The sequence below is a fragment of the Electrona antarctica genome (genome assembly GCF_951216825.1).
Source record: "Electrona antarctica genome assembly, chromosome: 13".
Lineage (NCBI taxonomy): Eukaryota > Metazoa > Chordata > Actinopteri > Myctophiformes > Myctophidae > Electrona > Electrona antarctica.
The window spans coordinates 5,783,426-5,803,509 of record NC_136794.1 but is presented as its reverse complement, the minus strand read 5'-3'; the positions used below and the strand labels follow the sequence as shown (position 1 = coordinate 5,803,509).

The 20,084-nt window shown below is 43.5% G+C and overlaps 4 protein-coding genes across 4 annotated transcripts in view; all 4 read right to left on the bottom strand.

The window, feature by feature from the left end:
* myo16 (myosin XVI) overlaps positions 1-2,016 on the bottom strand; it is a gene marked incomplete at its 3' end in the record, with an annotated part of 177,929 nt that extends 175,913 nt beyond the window's left edge. The window contains exon 1 of the mRNA XM_079518690.1: positions 1,953-2,016. The remainder of the gene's footprint in view (positions 1-1,952) is intronic.
* Positions 2,017-2,764: 748 nt separating this feature from the next.
* Positions 2,765-7,051, bottom strand: tnfsf13b (TNF superfamily member 13b). The gene is made up of 5 exons (XM_079518689.1): positions 6,659-7,051; positions 6,036-6,192; positions 5,280-5,404; positions 3,860-4,010; positions 2,765-2,988 (listed from the first exon to the last, which is right to left on the bottom strand). The coding sequence occupies exons 1-5, from the start codon at positions 6,881-6,883 to the stop codon at positions 2,876-2,878; spliced, it is 771 nt and encodes a 256-aa protein (XP_079374815.1). The 5' UTR covers positions 6,884-7,051; the 3' UTR covers positions 2,765-2,875.
* A 363-nt stretch (positions 7,052-7,414) lies between these two features.
* LOC306935506 (protein ABHD13) lies at positions 7,415-13,162 on the bottom strand. Its single transcript, XM_079518607.1, has 2 exons — positions 12,982-13,162; positions 7,415-11,504 (listed from the first exon to the last, which is right to left on the bottom strand). Exon 2 carries the CDS (start codon positions 11,460-11,462, stop codon positions 10,404-10,406), a length of 1,059 nt encoding a protein of 352 aa, XP_079374733.1. The 5' UTR covers positions 11,463-11,504; positions 12,982-13,162; the 3' UTR covers positions 7,415-10,403.
* Positions 13,163-16,769: 3,607 nt separating this feature from the next.
* LOC306935353 (protein ABHD13-like) lies at positions 16,770-19,763 on the bottom strand. Its single transcript, XM_079518365.1, has 2 exons — positions 19,625-19,763; positions 16,770-18,591 (listed from the first exon to the last, which is right to left on the bottom strand). Exons 1-2 carry the CDS (start codon positions 19,666-19,668, stop codon positions 17,685-17,687), a joined length of 951 nt encoding a protein of 316 aa, XP_079374491.1. The 5' UTR covers positions 19,669-19,763; the 3' UTR covers positions 16,770-17,684.
* Between the last annotated feature and the right edge of the window lie 321 nt (positions 19,764-20,084).

Below are 20,084 nucleotides of genomic sequence, written 5' to 3'. Positions count from 1 at the left end.
CAACACTCTTTTGACTTGCTGACACAGGTCAAAAGAACTACATAGTTACCCATAATCCAGCAGTGCTAGTGCTGCCTTCTACAACACAAAAAACTCCTCCATGCAATCCAGTCGGGCTGGACGTCTTTTACAGTTTTATATTTGTGTGATTCTGCATCGCGCCGGTGCCGTGATTTAATCGATTATTTATAGCCAGATCATCCTGATGCATTTGTTTCCCCTGGCAGTGGCAACGTTGCAACTTTCAATTGTGATGCTACGTTAGCTACATGCTAACGCTGTTACTGTTAGCTAGCTCCCTGAACAGCTGTCTGAGCGAATGTTCTACAATACATCGTCTCCCTTCTTTCTCCCAACCGAGTCCCATACACCAGTGGTTCCCAAACATGTTCGTGTCAAGGACCCCTAAAACGACATTTATTAGCCCGCGGACCCCCATTTGAAAAGATGCCAGGGGCGGGGACCCCCATAACAGAAGATTTTTATTACGGTTCTAGCTGTGATTCTCAACCATTTTAATTTCAAGGACCCCCAGTTTGACATGCATTAGTCTACGGACCCCCATTTAATGGCATTTTTATCGCTGGGACCCCCAAATTATATTGTAAAATCAATCAAGTTAATTTAACTCTGAGTGTACAAATGGAACAACATTTGGTTCCATTTGTACACTCCCATAACATAATTTGTTAGACCCATAAGGGTCCATTTGGTTCCAAACTATTATTTAGCTGGGGACCCCCTGGAACTCTCTCAAGGACCCCTGGGAACCACTGCCATACACATAGACTTGTACACTGAATAAATATTCATATAGAGTTAAATTAACACTCACCTTTTAATTGACAAAGCACTTGTTAACTGTTAAGCTTTAAGTTCTGTTCAGGGAAAAACAGTGTCATAGGACTTAAATTAAGTGTCGGAACTGTATTTGGTAGTCAAAGTTAAATCCAACACTTTATTTATTTTAATTTTATTGGTAGGATATCTGTCTTGAGAAGCCAGAAGTGATAGATAGGCCTAGATAGATAGATGGATAGATGGATGGATCGATCAATTGCCTAATGACTAACTAAAAAAAAAAAAACAGGAGCGGGATGGGAGCGGGAGTAATTTCGAGTGGGAGCGGGATGGGATCAGGAGTCATTCTACAGGAGTGGGACAGGATGGGATTTTTTTTTAAACTCTGGCCCAGGATTGGGACAGGACAGGATTTTTTCTGTGCGAGTGGGACAGGACAGGAGTGAAAATCCACTCCCGTGTCAGTCTCTACTGTACACCAATGGTGCTGACCAACTTGAAAATAGAAAGGAGAGGTCGCACAGCTCATAGTAACGATGCAAAAAATACTGTCGAGTTACCAACGTTTCGGCAAACAATTGCCTTCTTCAGGGTATGTACTGTATATAGCATGTCACACACACACACACAAGTTGTGTAACCATGCATGCCATGCCATAATTATGTTGCCACTATGTCTCTTTCCAGGGCCTGCATGAGATAAGATGGAGCCTTTGTGAGTTAATTGCCTGTTCCCAACCACTGCACTGCACTATGGTACCACTGGTGGTGGTACTTGAGCCCCCCCCCCAGAAATACATTTGGAAATGACACAGAGGCCTAACTAAATCGAATTATGTAAGTATAATGTCCGTCATAATTTCTGAAATAAAAATGCACCTTTACCTTTTAATTTATAGCATGGACTCATAAATACCCTAAATATAAAATAAAGTTGTTTTAAGCCATCGGACTCTCGCGTTTATTATTAATTTTGGTTGGGTGCTATGATTAGGCCTACATAGTTGGTTCGTTTTAGGCGGGCAGCATAGCAGAGGGTTTGGTCGTTGGTGTGGTGGTTATTAATTGTCAGACACTATATGGTTATGTTTAATTACAGTTTATCAATGCCGTCCGACATACAGTTGTCAGTTACTATTATCTGCGTTTACCTGTGCTGCTGTTGACTGTTGTCATCTCTCTGGGCTGGCAACGCATGATGTACACACAGTAAACACACTTTGCACGTTAGCAGCTGGTGGTGATTGTGTAGTGATTGTGGTTGTGGGCCATGTCCTCGTCCTCTAGTGGTCGGAAATGGAACAACACCACGTTTTAGATGACATCATCTTTAACACAGGATTTGTTGCTTGCAGAGCGAGAAATATACATGAGTATTCAAATCATTCAGTTATGTAATGTAGCCCAACCATAAATATGTCCTAATTATCCAGTGACAAAATACATGAAACTGATTTATTTGATTAGATACGTGACAAAAGCTGGTGGAAGGGAGACAAGTCAGACAACCATGATTGATTGACAGATTTTCTAGGCGTCACCATTTCTTATTTCATAGATAGTCACTGTGCCATTATCACTGTGCCATATCATCATTATTACTTGTATAATTATGACACCATATCAAAATAAAAATATATATTTCCAACACATTTTGATTATACACAGCTGTAATTTAAAATATATATATATTTAATTTCACATCAGCAAATTGTGATGATTCAACAATCATTCAACTCTCATTCAACAATATCCACACCAACCTCCCCATACTCTGCGGGAGTATCACAGCAGAGAAGATGCAACACAACGTTGCAATTTAAAAAAAACATTTATTAACATTTAACATGTAGTAGTGTGGGCCATTTTACTGCCATTTCCCCCCTAATATGCCACAGGCTTTGCATTGCATACAGTAGGCTATAACATGCCCAAAAACTCAGTTATTGTTCGTCTCGTAATGGCACCCGATTTCAGACTCAAGGAGCATTACATGCTTTTTCTCACAGGCTCCAAACTGTGGCAGTTCATGTTGTCCCCTTGTCAGCCCTGTTCCTAGGCGACCTTTTCAAGCTCAGGCCAGTCTGACAGCTCCTATGAAGGTTGAATCTCCATCCAGGGACACGTTGGCTGAGGGACGAGGAATCAGCAGTTCAACCTGGTCCCCGACCTCCAGTTTCACAATGCCTTTGAGAAGTAAAGACGCAAAACAACATATTGGCTTGGACGGATGCTATCTGTGACACACAGGGTATTAGGACAACACACAAACACACACACACACACACGCACGCACGCACGCACGCACGCACGCACGCACGCACGCACGCACGCACGCACGCACGCACGCACGCACGCACACACACACACACAGGACGGATTAATCCCCGCGAGGGCCCCTGTGCCCATAATATTTGCAGGGCCCCCATAGCGTGCGACATTTTCGTGTTTTTATCATCTTTTTAACCTAAATTTAACAACATCAACAGCCAATGACGGGCCCCAGGAGCCCTTTTCAGGGCGTCAAACGTAGTACCTCACGGCCCAATTTCCCTGAAGGGCCCCTGAGAGCCAAGGGCCCCTGAGAGCCAAGGGCCCCTGGGCCACAGCCCCACTGGCCCAATGGCTAATTTGTCCCTGACACACACACACACACACACACACACACACACACACACACACACACACACACACACACACACACACACACACACACACACACACACACACACACACACACACACACACACACACACCCCTCAGGCTCCCCCAGAGTTAGTGTCGAAGTGACCTTGAGCAAGACACTGAACCCCTAATTGCTCCTGATGTGCTGGTTGGTGCCTTGCATAGTTTCCGGTGAATGTAATGCACAATCTCTGTAAAGCGCCTTGGATAAAGGCGCTATATAAATGCACCATTTGCCATTCACACACACACACACACACACACACACACACACACACACACACACACACACACACACACACACACACACACACACACACACACACACACACACACACACAGTGCAGAGTGAGAGAAGAAAAACAACACTCACCCCCTGTGTAGCAGGTGTTGTAAGGGTAGACAGGGTTCATGTTCTGAATGCAGCGGAACAGGACAACATACTGAGCCTCGTCGCCCACCACGTTCCTTTTCCTGCGGATGACCACGTGGCCCATTGCAAAGGTGCTGTCCTTGTAGTACACCTGGAACAGACACGGGAAAAACCCCCCGGGGTTAAATCTGTTTTCAGACAGTTTTCTGAAAAAGCTATGTTTCTATGTCAGTCGTTCTTCGATTTTTCAAAAATAGTAGACCTACAAGCTCGTAGCGCGCCACTCGGTGGCGCGCTATGAGCTTGTAGATCTGCTATTTTTCAATAGCTAAAGCATAACATAATGCTAACACCAAAAGGGGTTCCCGCCCAAAATGGGTTTTAAATCTGTTTTCCATGCCAGATCCTATATAATTAGCCTTTGAGCAGGCCTATAGACTACTTTGCAAGGTTTGATTGATTGATTGATTGAAGTATTTATTAACAGTTTGCAGAATTACAGTATACATTTCAAGCACAACTCAATAGAGGGTATGCGCGTGACATCATCATCAAACCCGGAAGTTATGCAGGAACGCCTACTGAGTGGCAAAAACTACTTTCTGGCCTTGACAGCCCATACATCCAAACAGAAAAGTCCTATCTGATTGCATTAAATGATATTAAACAACCTTAAATTCACTTTGCCACTCGATTTGCCACTCGATCTGCCATTCACTTTATGCATGTGCATACCCTCTATACAAAGACTGTTAACTGTGAGTGGATGACACCATAAAGCGTTACACTTGTTTACAAGAGGGTCCACCGTTTTCAATTCATCAAAATCAACATTTAGAGACGTACAAATATACACTTCTAAATAGCCAAAAAACAGGAAATCATCATAAAGGAGGTAAAAAAAAAGGGGGGGGAAAAACATATACAGTGAGCGGGGAAAGAGGGGGCCTTTGAGCGCGGTTTTGAAGGAGTCAAGGGATTCACATGTCTTAATGACATTTGGTAGGGCGTTCCACATTTTGTGGCATAGGAGCGAAATTAATTTAGTCCCTTGTTTGTGCCGAATATGGGTTGCACATGGTTTGTTGAACTCCCTCTGGTGTTGTGGGTGTGGACTTCATTGACATTAAGGAAGTATTTAGACATACATGGGTATCTTGGTGGTGTATAGGCAGGTAAGGCCCAAACCATGAAATGAATGTTTAGTAGAGAATTATGTACAGTCATATTATATACAAATATTAAGTAAGTATGCAAGTAATGTTCCAGCACTGAATAGAACACTCCCTTATTTTATTGCATTTCTTTTTGCACTAAGCTAATATCCTCAGCAATGTATGGTAAAAAGAAATCATTGGCATGTTAGCCAACATCGCCCCCCTGTGTAAAGACCTTGAAAGGACAGCAGAGTAATCCCCACCTGGCTGTAGACAAAGTAGAAACCCTCTTCTCTGACCAGCATGCTGTCACTTTCTGCATCCAGGGCAGAGCCTCTCTTTAAGCCCACCTGCCAAGGGATACCTGTGTGTGTCTCCAGGGCAAACTCTTATTAAAGACATTACATTGTGTTAAAGAAAAGGAAAAAAAACAAATTACTTGTACCATGGTATTTGTGCAGGAATTTGAGCACACAGGATTTTGCCTAAGTTTCCCAAACTACGTGATAAGGATGGGATTCATGGGAATGATGGGATTTATAATGGGTGGAAAATGTACAGTATCATGTTAATTAACTCAAACACTATCGATACACAATTATAATAAAATCACTAATAATAGTGTATAATAATAGTTAAATACTACTAACTAAATTCGTAGTTTAATTTTAAGCAGAGGGCACTTCACCTTTCTGGAAGGTTTGTCTCACTTTGTTTGCCAACATCTGTAGGCATGGCTGCATCACTAGGAGAAAACAGGAGAGAGAAGTTCACATGTTTGCCAAGTTCCCCCTGTGGTGGTGGCATTTTCCCGGAATGCCCCCAGACAGTCAATGTAGTTCCCCTATCGCCAGGATATAATACACACTATCAGTTTCATGTACAAAATAATAATGCAGCATTGGCCACTGTATAGAGCAGCTATCACATCATCTGAAGAAAAAAAAACCCTGATAAATGAACTACATCCAATAAGGTTTATGGCTGATTATGAGGTTCATAGTTGGATTGACTCTTGCCTGGTGTCTCTGTTCCAGAAGCAACTCTGATCCTTCTCCTCCTCAAGGGAAGGACTGGCGATTCAGGCTTCCCTGCAGGGGCCTCTGGGCTGCTGCTGCTCGATTCAGGCTGCCCTGGGGGCTCCGGGCTGCTACTCCTACTTATCTGTTCTAAGGGCTAGACAGGGATCATCAAACAGAAATTAAAACACACCTTCAGGTAAATGGTGCATTTATATGTATAGCACATTTATCCAAGGCGCTTTACAGAGATTGTGCATTGCATTACATTCACCCATTCACACACGCACACATTCATACACCGATGGAGGCGGAAAACCATGCAAGGCACCAACCAGCACATCAGGTAGCAATTAGGGGTCCGGTGTCTTGCTCAAGGACACTTCGACACCAACTCTGGGGGAGCCCGGGTTCGAACTGGCAACCGGCCACTCTACCCCTGAGCCACTGCCGCCCCATACTTCATTGCATTGACAAAATAGGAGAAATTTGTCTATATCCATTTTACTTCACACACACACACACACACACACACACACACACACACACACACACACACACACACACACACACACACACACACACACACGGTTAATGGTTTCTCTATTACTGTTGTAGCTCACCTGGCTTTGTTGACTGGCCCCCTGTTGCTCCTCTTTCCTGCGGCAGAGGTCTGTTCGGAGGCCTTCCACCTCAGCCCTGAGCGCCAACAACTGGTAGAGACACAAGGCTGAAAGGGAAGAGGAGGTGACCGCAGCTAGGGTCAGCAGCAGCACCGGCCAGGACATACCACATACGGCTGATCTGGGGCCGGCGGTCGCAGTCTCCAAACCCGCAGACACTGCCATGGCACCAGAGCACCAGGCTCCTCCTGAGTAAGAGTTCACGCTGGCAGCATGACGATCCACAGCCTCAGCCTTTTGGTTGTTAAGTTGCTTCTCTGTGTCGATCAGTTGTGTAAATCCTCCGTTTTGACTCTTAATGTATTTCGTTCACATTCAACTCACTTCCTTAACTTTCGATTTCGCCTGCTGTGTGCCCAGTGTCCTGCTCTGGGTTGTGTGACTGCGTTATATAAATAGTGCTTATCAAAGCAGTGGTTCCCCCTCCCATCTTCCGCTCAGCTAAACCACTCTGTATCCTGCTTGACCTGCCCAGCCAAATGTCAAATATCTCATCCTGGTGGTAGAGATCTGAGGGAGTCAGATATAAACTATTATAATTTATTATTAGGCCTACATTACGTTGGAAAAGTTAGATAAAAGATGTCCAATACAGGCTACATTTGACTGCAATCAAAAGCAAATCAATTTTGTTTCCAATTTGTAGTCAATTAAGTCAAATACAAGATCATTTAAAAAGCACCTCGCAAGTCGATATTTAATATATTAATTTATTGCATGTTATTACTGTACAGAAAATAGAAAGTGGAAATGTGTGCTTAGAAAACAAGAGTTGTTGATTTTGAAATAGAAAAGAAACACATCAACTCTGACATATGGAAATGACTACAAATGCTAAGTTCCATACAGGAAGGGATCATAAAAGAACAGTTTTGATGTTTGACTGCTCCGAAAGCTTCCTTACATATAATTTAATAAATCTCCAGTATGGAGTGTGATTTTCTCACCCAATCATCTGCTTGCTTCATCATGACATATTGCTCTCAAGCTGTCACTACACACATTACAGTTGGAGGCCATCGATATTGTCCTTTTCTTTTTGCTGAGGTTTGCGTGATCTGCGCAAAAGGACAGTTAACCCATTTTGAGCGGGAACCCCTTTTGGTGTTTTAAACATTATGTTATAATTTAGCTATTGAAAAATAGCAGATCTACAAGCTCATAGCGCGCCACCGAGTGGCGCGCTACGAGCTTGTAGGTCTGCTATTTTTGAAAAATCGTGAAAATATTTATTTCAGAAAACTGGAGGATTTAGAAGGATTTTTTTAAATTTTGAGGTCAGGCCTAAATGGGTCAAATTATAAGGGACAATATCGGTGGCACCCAACTGTATGTCAATGCTTCAGGGGACTGGCCAATCAGATAGAACATTACCACGTGCCAACTTGTTAATGGAACCTGCAGTACGCAACATCGATTCTCTCCATCCCATAGAGTGCACTTCTTAACGGGTAGCTTCGAATCGACTCCTCAGAAACATGTCAAACATGAACCACTGCTCATTTTCCACAACAAGAAAACAGACTGCATTATGAGGAATAGAACGACATTCAGTTCAATTTAAGATTGTTTTTCCTTGCCGAGACCTGGGCGACCAACGACACCATTTGGCTAGGGCAAAAGAAAATACAGTATCTGATCAGAAAAGTGTTATCAATTATGCCTTTTAGTTGGCCACAAAAAACGATCCACAAACTATCGTGACAATGATCGGACCAATTGTTATTTCAAACACAGAGAGTGCAATATAAGCTCCTAAGTCGTAATAGTAGGCAAATCACAAAGTGTGCAAATATCGGTTTCAGTCTGTACAGCAGGAATTAACTTAACACGGAAAAGAACTACAAAAAATGTCTAAGCATGGTGAAACAATGTGATTGATACGATTTTACATAAACGCTTTAAAATGCTCAAGTTGCTATAGACTGTCATCTGTGAATAAAATGAAAAGGTGACGAAAAGGAGCAGAAAAACAATCCTGCAGAGTGCAGACAATCTATGCATTTTTGTTTCTCATAAAGCACACCTGGTTGATGTATATACGCACACTGTACATTCATGTGGTAGCCATAATTAATTACCCATCGCCTTCGCACTAAAAAACAGAAACTGATTTGGTCTTTGTGGCGTTTTGCTGTTTTGGTTCAGCACAGTGTTATAAATATGGCTGCTGATAGTATACTAAAGCAAACCTCTGTTAAGTCTGTTTGAATGGCTTGGATGCCACTGCAGTGCAGTGTGTGCTGCATTTGGAGAGGGAGAGCAAGATAAGAGTGTTTAGTTCTTCTAACTCGGCCGCTCCACTCCCAGGAAGACATGCAGAAAAGGTTAATTAGCTCATTAAAAGCCCTCCAACAAGCGAGTAAAGCCATTTCTCACCAGAGCACAGGGTGGGACAAATAACTTAAAGACTCTTTGAATTAACAATGATGACACTGATAACGGTATAATTAAGCCTGTAATTGCAATGCCACAAACTTGGATCGAAACCGTAATCAACCAACCACGTCACGAATCTACCATGTGCCCAGATTCAACTATGGGTAAAATCTACACGGTTACAACTCCAGCTCAAGTCGTGACTAGGGACTAGCTGGTTGGTAACCGGTGTTATGTCCGATGTTTCTTGGAAATATGGTATATTTATTATTATTCACTGTTCACTCCATGAGTAAGATTGACTGATTGGTTAGACAGACTCATGTATAATTCATCATGCATGTAATGTTTATGCCTGACCCGACACATTCATAAGCTGAACATTAACTTTGTTTGGGTGAAGAAAGCCAAATGTTCCACAACACAAGCTTATACCAATTATATGAAGATACAATTTTTTGGACATGTAGAAAAATAACACCTGGCAGGTTAAAAACAGAAATCACTAATTTGTCATGGTAAGCTGCTAATATGACCACTCAAAAGGACTACTGTCTGTATCCCATCGATGCCCAGCCGTTTATAAAGAGACAAAAGACTGGACTGAATGTCTGTCAGCGGAAGGATCTTAACCTACACGGCTCAACACTAAGGTCAATCTGAACAACAGGGAACACAACGGTGCACTGCATTCAGAAAACATCCGATTCGTATTATCTGCGTCAGTTGAAATCACAGTGACAAACAGCCTATTAACAAAAGAAAATCGAATTAACCCATTGAGACCTGGAACGCATCCATGTCACGTTAGCGTTTAACCACATTAACCATTAAAGTGTTGTTGAAATACTGTAGGACCTCACGATGTCATCGGTGGAGCGGATACATTGACTGAATCTTTTTTTTTTTTTTACAGTAGACCATCTTCAGTAGGTTTGTTGTTGTCTTGCATTATGAGTGCATTTTTCATTCATAAAAAGGCCATGGAAACATGCATTCATTGCTCATAACACACACAAAAAAAAAGGGACTTTATGAATGCATTAATCGATACACCCAAAACCCAACGCAAAACCTCAGAAATACTCAAATAAGTAATTCTTTGTTCAAACATGATACATTTACAGAAATGTAAAAAAATTATAATATCAATAAAGATAGAAAAGAAAAAGTAATCAAAATATACATTCTGTCCCCATGCCCAGTTAAATCTGTCCGCTTACTGTTACTGATGCATGTCACCCAACTTCAACCCATAACCCAGGCAGGGGGAATTATGTTTCTGAACTTCCTACCCTACTTCTTTTTAAATGATAGTAACGCTGGAAGAGGACTGGACCGTTTCCTCGTGGACGTGGCTCTTCAGCAGGTCTTTGATGAACTGCTCCAGGGCAGCGAAGTAGCCCTGGCACTGCCAGGTGTCATTGTGAGTGCCCTCCGGGAAGATGGCCAAGCGTTTAGTCCGCGCGGGCGAAAGCTCGTACAGCTGTTTCATCATCACGGGGGGGATGAGCTGGTCCGACAGGCCGGACACGAACAGAGAGGGCATGCGGCACTGCGCCACCTGCCGGTACGACAGGAACTGGTTCCTGTAGCACCACAGCGGCAGGAGACGCATGGGGAGGAAGGAGAAGAGCGTGGCCGCCATGTGGGGGATGCTGAGGAAGGTGTTCTCCACGACGATGGCCGCCACGCGGTGGGGGTTGACCGAGGCCAGGCGCACCGCCACGGCGCCCCCCAGCGAGCGGCCGAACAGCACCACCTTGGTTTTGTCCAGGTCGGGGCGGGTCATGACAAAGTCCAGCGTGGCCTCGGCGTCCTGGTAGAGCCCGTCCTCGCTGGGCTCGCCCTCGCTCTTCCCGTAGCCGCGGTAGTCCACCAGCACCACGTTGGCCTTCAGGTTGACCAGCATCAGCAGCGCGTTGGGTACTCTGTGCCCGATGTTGCCCGCGTTGCCGTGGAAATAAAGGATGGTGGGCGGAGCGGAGGAGTTGGGGCTGGCCGGCCCGCCGGCGGCGGTGATCGCGGACGGTATGTCGCCTCCGGTGTAGCGCAGCAGGATGAGGTTGAGCTTCACGCCGTCCTTGGTGCGGATGTACACGTTCTCGTGCGGTATGCCCGTCGGCATGGGCACGTAGAGGCGGGAGGAGGAGGGCTGGTCGGGGAAGTAAAGGAGCACGTCCTGGAACTTGTACAGGATCCCGGCCACCGACACGAGGATGAGAGCCAGGAGAAAGAAGCCGCCGTAGAGGTGGAAGGTGAGTATGAGGGCCAGGAGGGAGATCCTACACGCGCCCCAGGACCAGGAGGCCAGGGCCAGGACGCAGCGTTCCACCGCGCCCCACAGCCTCCAGGGTTTCTCCATGGCTAATCCACACCAAAAGGCCTGAATCACACCTCACGGATGCTTTTGAAAAGAGAAGATTGGGAAGGGAGATGTGATGAGTCATGTGTGAGTCATATGAAACATGGCACCCATTTTACTTGACTTTAATGTATATTATAAATATATATTAAAAAAAATGCATTCCAAATTGACATCTGCAAAATTGCAAATCTTCTAATCTACTGTATGAGCGAATAACTTCACAAGATTAACCAGCTCAGTGGCCTTGTGGTTAGAGTGTCCGCCCTGAAACTGGGAGGTCGGGGTTCGATCCCCGGCCGGGTCATACCAAAGACTGTAAAAATGGGACCCAATGCCTCCCTGCTTGACACTCAGCATCAAAGGGTTGGATTGGGGGTCAAATCTACTAATCAAATGATTCCCGAGCGCGGCACGACTGCAGCTCACCGCTCCTTGGCTGCGGCTCACCGCAAGAGATGGGTCAAATGTGAAGAACAAATTTCACTGCGGTAACGTGTGTGACAAATCGTACGACTTTGATGGCATTCAATTCTATATGCTGCAGTCAACTGTCTAAAGATTACTTTGAAACTTTTGAGCTCCAACAAGACTGGCATGGTGCAAAAATAATCAATATGATCCACACCAAATAATGCAGCATTTAACTATAACAATCCAATTAACACAAATCTAATCTCCTTCTATGGAGAAACCTGCAGATGAATAAGGCTAAACCCTTACAACCAAAACGTCAAGTTTCAGATTCATGGCATATAACCCAAACCTCGATTTCTTGCTTCGAAGCTGCTACACTGGCAGAAAGCACTTTCCATTTACCCATGTCTGTCACTAGCCTTAAGCTCTTAATCTGTGCGCAAATGTCTGTTTGAATGGCTTCGACCCAGTATAAAACATAAAACATTAGGCTAAACATCCGGACATTTCTTGAAATGAAAGTGAAATAAACATAACAACCATAAACCTAAATTGCAGTTTAATGGCATCGCCAATCGACGACTGTAATCTACCAGGCAAGTAAACTAAGACATGTATTATTGGTCCTTATGTACTACATGTGGCCAATTTTGCTGTAAGCAATATGAATAAATATAATCATAAATAACATTAAGTCTCGACCCCACCTAAGGCGGATCTGGTAGCTCCTACACTAGCGTGATGACCGTGATCTTCAATCGTCATCACTCACACTACTCACTAGCCTGCCGTGTCTGGTACAGAGAACTAGGAAGCGTCACCTTTTCTACCGATTTACGATAGATTTGTCCACTTTCAAAACATAACAGTAACTGACAAAACAACAGTGACAACCCTGTTAGATCGTCCCCATCTGCTCCAGTCCTGGACGTTAGCGATAACTGAAGATAGCCCCCGCTCAACGTTGACGTTATTACGGTATTACTACAGTTAGCTTAGTGAAATGTTAGCTCCGAGGCTAGTAGTGGCTGGCTCCCAGCTAGCCTTTAGCTAGTGGATCACTAGCATTTCCCTCCCAACTGCAGTAACAATCCACACTCACCCTTTTCTCATTTTAGTGATTCGGCTCCAGTCCGTGCCTGTAGGAGGAGTCAGGATGTTTTTAAATGTTAATGATGATTGACTAGGTTTGAGCGCCAGCGCCTGTTAAAATGTGAATGACTATCAGCGATAACCGGTGTAGGCTAGCATTATCTCCTTCTTCTTGCTCATTTCCAGGACTGTAGGCGCACCTATACGCGCATGACTGCCTCCCACTGTTCGCTTTAAATATTACATTCATTGCCCTACATTCGAGGGTACATCAATGCACTCAAGTTTAGTGCATTGGTTCTCAAAGTGGGACCCCTGTCCCCATAGTTATGAACCAAATGGAACCTTATGGGTCTGTAACTCAGAGTGTACAAAAAATGTAAACTCCCAGAGTTAAATTAACAGTGATTTTACAATATACGGTATAAGTTGGTGTTTCCAGAGATAGAAATGCCATTAGAGCCCGTAGCCTAATGCATGTCAAACATGGGGGTCCAGGGTCTTTTCAAATGGGGGTTCGCGGACTAATAAATGTCGATTTGTGGGTCCTACATGAAAAGGTTTGAGAACCACTACAGAAGTAACCTTGCGTCACCAGGTTCTCCACCTCGGAGGAAATACATGTATTAAGTGTGTCTGTGTGTGTGTGTGTGTGTGTGTGTGTGTGTGTGTGTGTGTGTGTGTGTGTGTGTGTGTGTGTGTGTGCGTCTGCATACGTGCATGCCGATTGTTCTATTCCCCACCAAAGATTTGAGAAGATCAATCCCAATTACAGCTCTTTATGTTGTTCTCTTTGTTATTTTAAACCCAGTCTGTTTTAAACATATGTTGAACTGTATTCATCCAGCCTACCACATTCACACAGAACACGTTTAGCAAGCAATTATACAGTGTATAGGCCTACTTTCAAGCAACTATTAGTCAGCCATTAATGAATGACCAAACTCAGCTGAGTCATCTTTACAGCTTGAAGAAGAAAGCGAAAGCAAGCACTCGGTTCATCTTTACAGCTTCTCTTCAGTCCCACATTCCTTCTGTACAATCTTTGGCTGAAAAGTCTCCCCCTCTTTTCCATTTTTCAATCCACAATGCCACTTGAAACCCACCCTGACCTCACCTTGTGGCCTTTTCCTTTTTTTAATTAAGATTTTTTTTAACAAAAGCTCCCCAAGGCCGGGGTGAAGAGTGGACAGGGATTGCATATTCACACCCACAAGATCGGTCTAATATGAACTCTTAATATATCATATTAAGTAGGCCTATATAGGCTAAATCAGAACAGAAAGATCTTGTCTCGCTGCATGGCTACGTACGCATGCTGTAGTGTACAGACAGTACAGTGCACACCAATACATTCATAATGGAATAGCCTAATAATGGAATTGCTGCTCTTAGAAAGACTCCACACTCCTCAGACTCAATCACGTGTATTACAAAATATAGTAGTGAAATAGAAATTAAACTTGCCTAAAAACTTGACTATAGATCCTAGTCGTCCAAAACAATCTGTCATATTATATTGAAACGGTAACTTTACTCTCACTGCAGTGCAGAGGATCAGTGTTTGTGCTGTAATACCAGGAAGATATATTAGCCAACATACCTTCTTATTAATTTATTCGGTTGTTTGGGCGGGACAGCATGTATTAATGAACAAAACAATACACAAGGATTCAGCAGATATGTACATTTTCAACCTTAGCCCCCCAACATGAAACAACAAACAAACAAATACATCAGTACAATCACACACTATAATAAATAATACAATAAATCACAAAAACAGAGTTACAAGCATAAAGAAAATGGTGGTCATTCCAAGACCACAAGTCCTTTTTTATACGTGGCCGTGTGATCGATTTTCTAGAAACACTTTTCCCTTTTTTCTTTTTTTTGCGGCTTCCGCCTTTTTTAAAATATTTTTTATAGAGGGACAGACAGTAGGCTGACAGGAAATAGGGAGAGAGATGGGGGAGTGACATGCAGTAAAGGCCGTCGGGATCGGGAGTCGAACCCGCGGCACACTGCCAGACTGGATTACCAGCCAAGGTGCCTGGACCACTGAGCCAAGGCCCAGGCCACTTTTCCTTTTTAACACCAAGTTTAAAAGCAGTGAAATTGGGATAGACTAGAATGGTAGTGGGTAGAGTGGACTGTTCCACAACAAACTCCCCTGCACTGATATGACAAGTGGTAGTCGCTCAAATAAAAAGGTATGTTTCTATCCGTGGTTCTCAAAAAACGTCTGTGGCCACACTGCACTGTCATGAATCCTTAATCTTACATTATCATGCTTTTTCCACACACTTGCTTTCACTATAAATGGTTTCACAAATGGGGCTCACCTCAAAAATACTCCAATAATTCATTCTTTGTTAAACATGCAGAAATGTAAAAACTTTGGAGAAGAGAAAGGTATAAAAACTAACATTGTATTCTGTCCCATGCCCAGATCGAACTGTCAACACTTTTAATAAATAACTAGTCTGGTAAAGACAGCTGTGGATGTTTGTTTTCTAAAATGCAATAGACCAGAATTCTCACAGGTCAATACTAGAGACCCATTTCACCTCATTTAACCCATTTTGGGCAGGAACCCCTTTTGGTGTTAGCATTATGTTATGCTTTAGCTATTGAAAAATAGCAGACCTGCCACCGAGTGGCGCGCTACGAGATTGTAGGTCTGCTATTTTGGAAAAATCGAAGAACGACTGACATAGAAACATGGCTTTTTCAGAAAACTGTCAGGATGTAGAAGACATTTTTTGAATCTGATCTCAGGTCAAAATGGATTAAGATGGACAGTACAGTACAAGTAGTTCCCATTCCTATCATAATGTTACACTGAGTGCAGAAGTTGTCTTCAGTGGAAACAGAGTGAATGTTCCCTCAGAAAATACACAAATAAATAATATAGAAATAGACCCTGAACAAGACCCCAAGATACTTAAACTGGGCAAATTCTCGTTCCCTACCCAGAGTGCACAATCCAGGACAGTGGTTCTCAAAGTGAGGCCCAGGAACTCTCAAGAGTTCCTTGGGGGGGGGGGTTCCAAATGGACCTTTACAGGTCTGTAACTCTGAGTGTGTACAGATATGGGTCCATTTGGTTCCACTGACCACTGATCTAGGAATACATGCCAATTCCATTAATAATTGATTAATTGTAAAAGTGCAACAACAACTTAGTAAAATAAAAATGAAAATAATACAGTAAGAGTATAAAACAGTAGTGCAACATCAACTGAAGCAATCAAACTAGGGTATAGTACCCTCACAAAAAACATACAGTAGTCCTGGTCTCTGCCTCCCCCTGGCCTGGCCAGCCAGGGCACCTGATGGAGGGGAAAGTAACTGGTTGGAATAACGTGTTCCTTCCACGCACTACGTCCAACTGGGGAAACTCCCTAGCCTGGCTCCAGCCCCTGAATCGCTAAACGAAATGAAAATTCAGGCTGAGTGTCAGGCTAGAAACTCCCCCCTGTCAGGTGAAAAGAAGCGACTTGGACTGCTCATGCATAGAAGGAACCATGAAGTCAGTCCGTTGCTCTCCCCAGGTTGGCAGAGGGAGTGCAGCACCCAGGATTACTTGATTACTTGTCACAAAATGTGAAACTGTGAATGACATATCATCACTGTAGTCAGTATCGGCAGCTTTTAAGGATAATGGTATTGGAACTCTAATTTGTGGGATATTACAGCAGAGTATGTGGGTTGCGGCCGTGGATAAATGCTCAAATAGCAACAGGAGAATAAGCCGTTTGGCATTGGCAGAAAATAATTGTAATGCCTACGTCGCCGTGTGCACTACAGGAGTTTAATATCTTCACTTGCTGCTGCTGCTAACTTGTGAGTGTGATATTGGATGATTTCGACAAACTAGATAAAAACAAAACATGCAGCTACACGTTTGTCTACAGTACGTCTATATGATGTTAAATTACACAATGCAATCATTTTTGCCAAGCGTTTGCATTGCATATAAATCAGACTGTGTTTGTGTTACCAGGCTATGACAAGGACAAAATATTGTGTATGAAACAGCAAAAACGCTGACTGTGTGCAATGACTATGCAACTTTGTCTGCATACAGATCTGAGTTCAGACAGATCAAACTAAAACTAAACATTTTCAGCCATGTGCAATTGTGGAGGACACTGAAAAAACAAAATAATTTATACATTTAGTGAAACTATGAACAGACTTGACTAGTTATCGTAAAGTAAACACACATTTACTTCAAATACATGTTCTGGCTTTGAAAGGGCTTTGATGCAAATTGTTGGCACTTAATAAAGATGTATTATTATTATTATTAATGCCTCTAATTAATCAGATTTCAAAGTCGCAGTCCCCCCCCCCTTTCATGACGACGCCAGGCCCAGGAAATGATTCCCAATGCATTTTTCCCATAGACATTTCAAAACGTATTTATTTAAAGACGGTTACGCCGCGGACAAAGCCAACTCGAGTCGTGACAAATCATGACAATAAAGAATATTTTGGACCAAACAAATAATTACAAAGAAGAAAAACAACAAAAAAAGTGTTCCAATTCTTTGTTCGGCCCAAAAAAATGTGTTTGTTGTCATGATTTGTCACAACTTGAGTTGGCTTTGTACGAGGCTTAAAAGGTCTTTGATTAAATACTTTTTGAAAAGTCTATGAGGAAATTGAATGGGGAATCATTTCCCAGTACTCCAGCACTTTAACTCAATTAAGGATTTGACTGGAATTTGACGGTGCAGAAGTCTGGCCAATGTCCTCAAGGGCGTGGCTCTTCAGCATATCTTTGATGAACTGCTCCAGGGCAGGAAAGTAGCCCGGGCAAATCCGGGTGTTCATGTGCGTGCCCCCGGGGAAGGCGGCCAGGCGTTTCATCTTTGCGGGCGAAAGCTCATACAGTTGTTTCATCATCGCCGGTGGGATGAGCCGGTCCGACAGGCCTGACACAAACAGAGAGGGCATGTGGCACTGCGCCACCTGCTGGTAAGACAGGAACTGGTTCTTGTAGTACCACAGGGGCAGGAGACGCATGGGAAGGAAGGGGAAGAGCGTGGCCGCCATGTGGGGGATGCTGAGGAAGGTGTTCTCCACGATGATCGCCGCCACGCGCTGAGGGTTGACCGAGGCCAGGCGCACCGCCACGGCGCCCCCTAGCGAGCGGCCGAACAGCACCACCTTGGTGTAATTGAGGTCGGGGCGGGTCATGACGAAGTCCAGCGAGGCCTCGGCGTCCCGGTACAGTCCCTCCTCGCTGGGCGTACCTTCGCTCTTCCCGAAGCCGCGGTACTCCACCAGCACCACGTTGGCTTTCAGCTTGACCAGCATCTGCAGCGCGTTGAACACCCTGCCATAGATGCTGCCTGCGTTTCCGTGGAAATATAGGATGGTGGTCGGGGCCGGGGAGTCACCTTCTGTGTAGGGCAGCAGGATGAGGTTGAGTTTCACGCCGTCTTTGGTGTAAATGTACACGTTCTCATGTGGTACTTTTGCCATTTCGTCATCAAGGGGAACCGCGTTTGGTTGGAAAACAATAAAGTCCTGGCACACGTACGCGAGTCCAGCCAAGGCTGTGAGAGCCAGGAGGAAGAAACCTGCAATGCTCAGCCGCCTGCACCTAAGACGACAATGACAAACCTGTTAGAAACACTCTAAAACATTGCTAAACAAGTGGCCAACCATTGCCAGGTCCTTATGTAGCCAATGGCACTAAACAATTATAGATCTAATCACAAATAACGTTAAATGAAGTGTCTTTCTCTTGACGCTACCCTTGCAAATTTGGTTGCTAACCTCAGATCTTCAATGATAACTAGACAAGTACAGAGAAACAGGGAGCAGCACTTTCTCAATGTTAGCCCTAGAATGTCTGTGATATATACAATTCATGTATTCCATTAGCCCTCTAGAATGTCTGTGATATTACACATACATTTCATGTATTCCAAATCCCTGCTGCCCCTGGTTAGAAGACTGATCTGGGCAGCATAAATCTTCTCCGGGCTGCATGTGTACTTACCCAATAATTAATTCCTAAGACTTGGAGTCAGATATTGTCCTCTATAGTTTCATATCCATTTGAAAGTTCTGGCAGAAAACCTGTGTTTAGTACTGAAAACTACTCTCCACTTTGGTGAGCACACATGGCACACAATGACAGGTGCCTATATAAGCTATAATGCCAACAGCCAATCGACAGTATGAATGACAGTGCTCCCAAAAAGGTTTCCAGCACCAGCAGTCATTAAGTCCTGTTTGCTTCGTGTGAAGCTCGTGGAAAAGTGGAGATATTTTAGCCTACTAAACAAAACACGTTTTCTGCCACAATTTTCAAATGGATATAGAGGGACATCTGACTCCCAAGTCGCAGCAATTACTACTGCGTGAGATATAGCGCCACATGTTTAATGCCGCCTCGATGACTATTATCACAACCATATTCTAGGGCTAGTAGTACCGTACTACAGTACAGTTAACGTACTGAAATTGATAGCATTTCTCAACTACAAAATTATAGTCTTGGATCAAGACTTATCAGTCTGACTTCTGACCTTTACTTTCGCAAAGCAAAAGTCAGGCTCGAATCGATCAAATACATCTATGATAGTCTTGATCCAAGGCTACTACAATCTACATTAACAAACACTCACCCTTTTTTCATTTTCATTTTTACTTTTAGCGATCCCGGAGCCATCAGCTCCGTGCATAATAGACAAAAACAAAACAATAATAACAACCCATAGAGTATGTAACAACCCAGCGTTTGTGGCGTGACACACTATTAAGTCCGGGTTGAAACTAAAGCACACGCACTACAAAAGATAGTTCCGGTTTAAACTTCGACTGAAAGCTGCATGTGTCATTTTATTATTGTCCACCAGGTGCTGCTCAACAGTAGCAAATCAAAGCCACGGATCTAATGAATGCTTTTAGAATGATAAGAGTCCTCAGAAACAATCTCTGTCATATTATATTCGAATGTGATGGAAAAATGTAGCTTAGACTGCAGCTTATGGTCTTGGCGTTTTATTATTCTTCAAATAAAGTGTCAGAGCAACAAAATACATATTTAGTTTTGAATGAAATACTCACAAAACAATTCAACTGTCC

Coding starts and splice junctions, on each gene's coding strand:
- tnfsf13b (XM_079518689.1), bottom strand. CDS start 6,883: ATGGCAGTGTCTGCGGGTTTGGAGACTGCGACCGCCGGCCCCAGATCA. Junction 5,405..6,035: donor TTCTGGAACAGAGACACCAG/GCAAGAGTCAAT, acceptor GTCTTTAATAAG/AGTTTGCCCTGGAGACACAC. Junction 4,011..5,279: donor TCTACTTTGTCTACAGCCAG/GTGGGGATTACT, acceptor TGTCTGTTCCAG/GTGTACTACAAGGACAGCAC.
- LOC306935506 (XM_079518607.1), bottom strand. CDS start 11,462: ATGGAGAAACCCTGGAGGCTGTGGGGCGCGGTGGAACGCTGCGTCCTG.
- LOC306935353 (XM_079518365.1), bottom strand. CDS start 19,668: ATGGCTCCGGGATCGCTAAAAGTAAAAATGAAAATGAAAAAAGG. Junction 18,592..19,624: donor AAAATGAAAATGAAAAAAGG/GTGAGTGTTTGT, acceptor TTGTCGTCTTAG/GTGCAGGCGGCTGAGCATTG.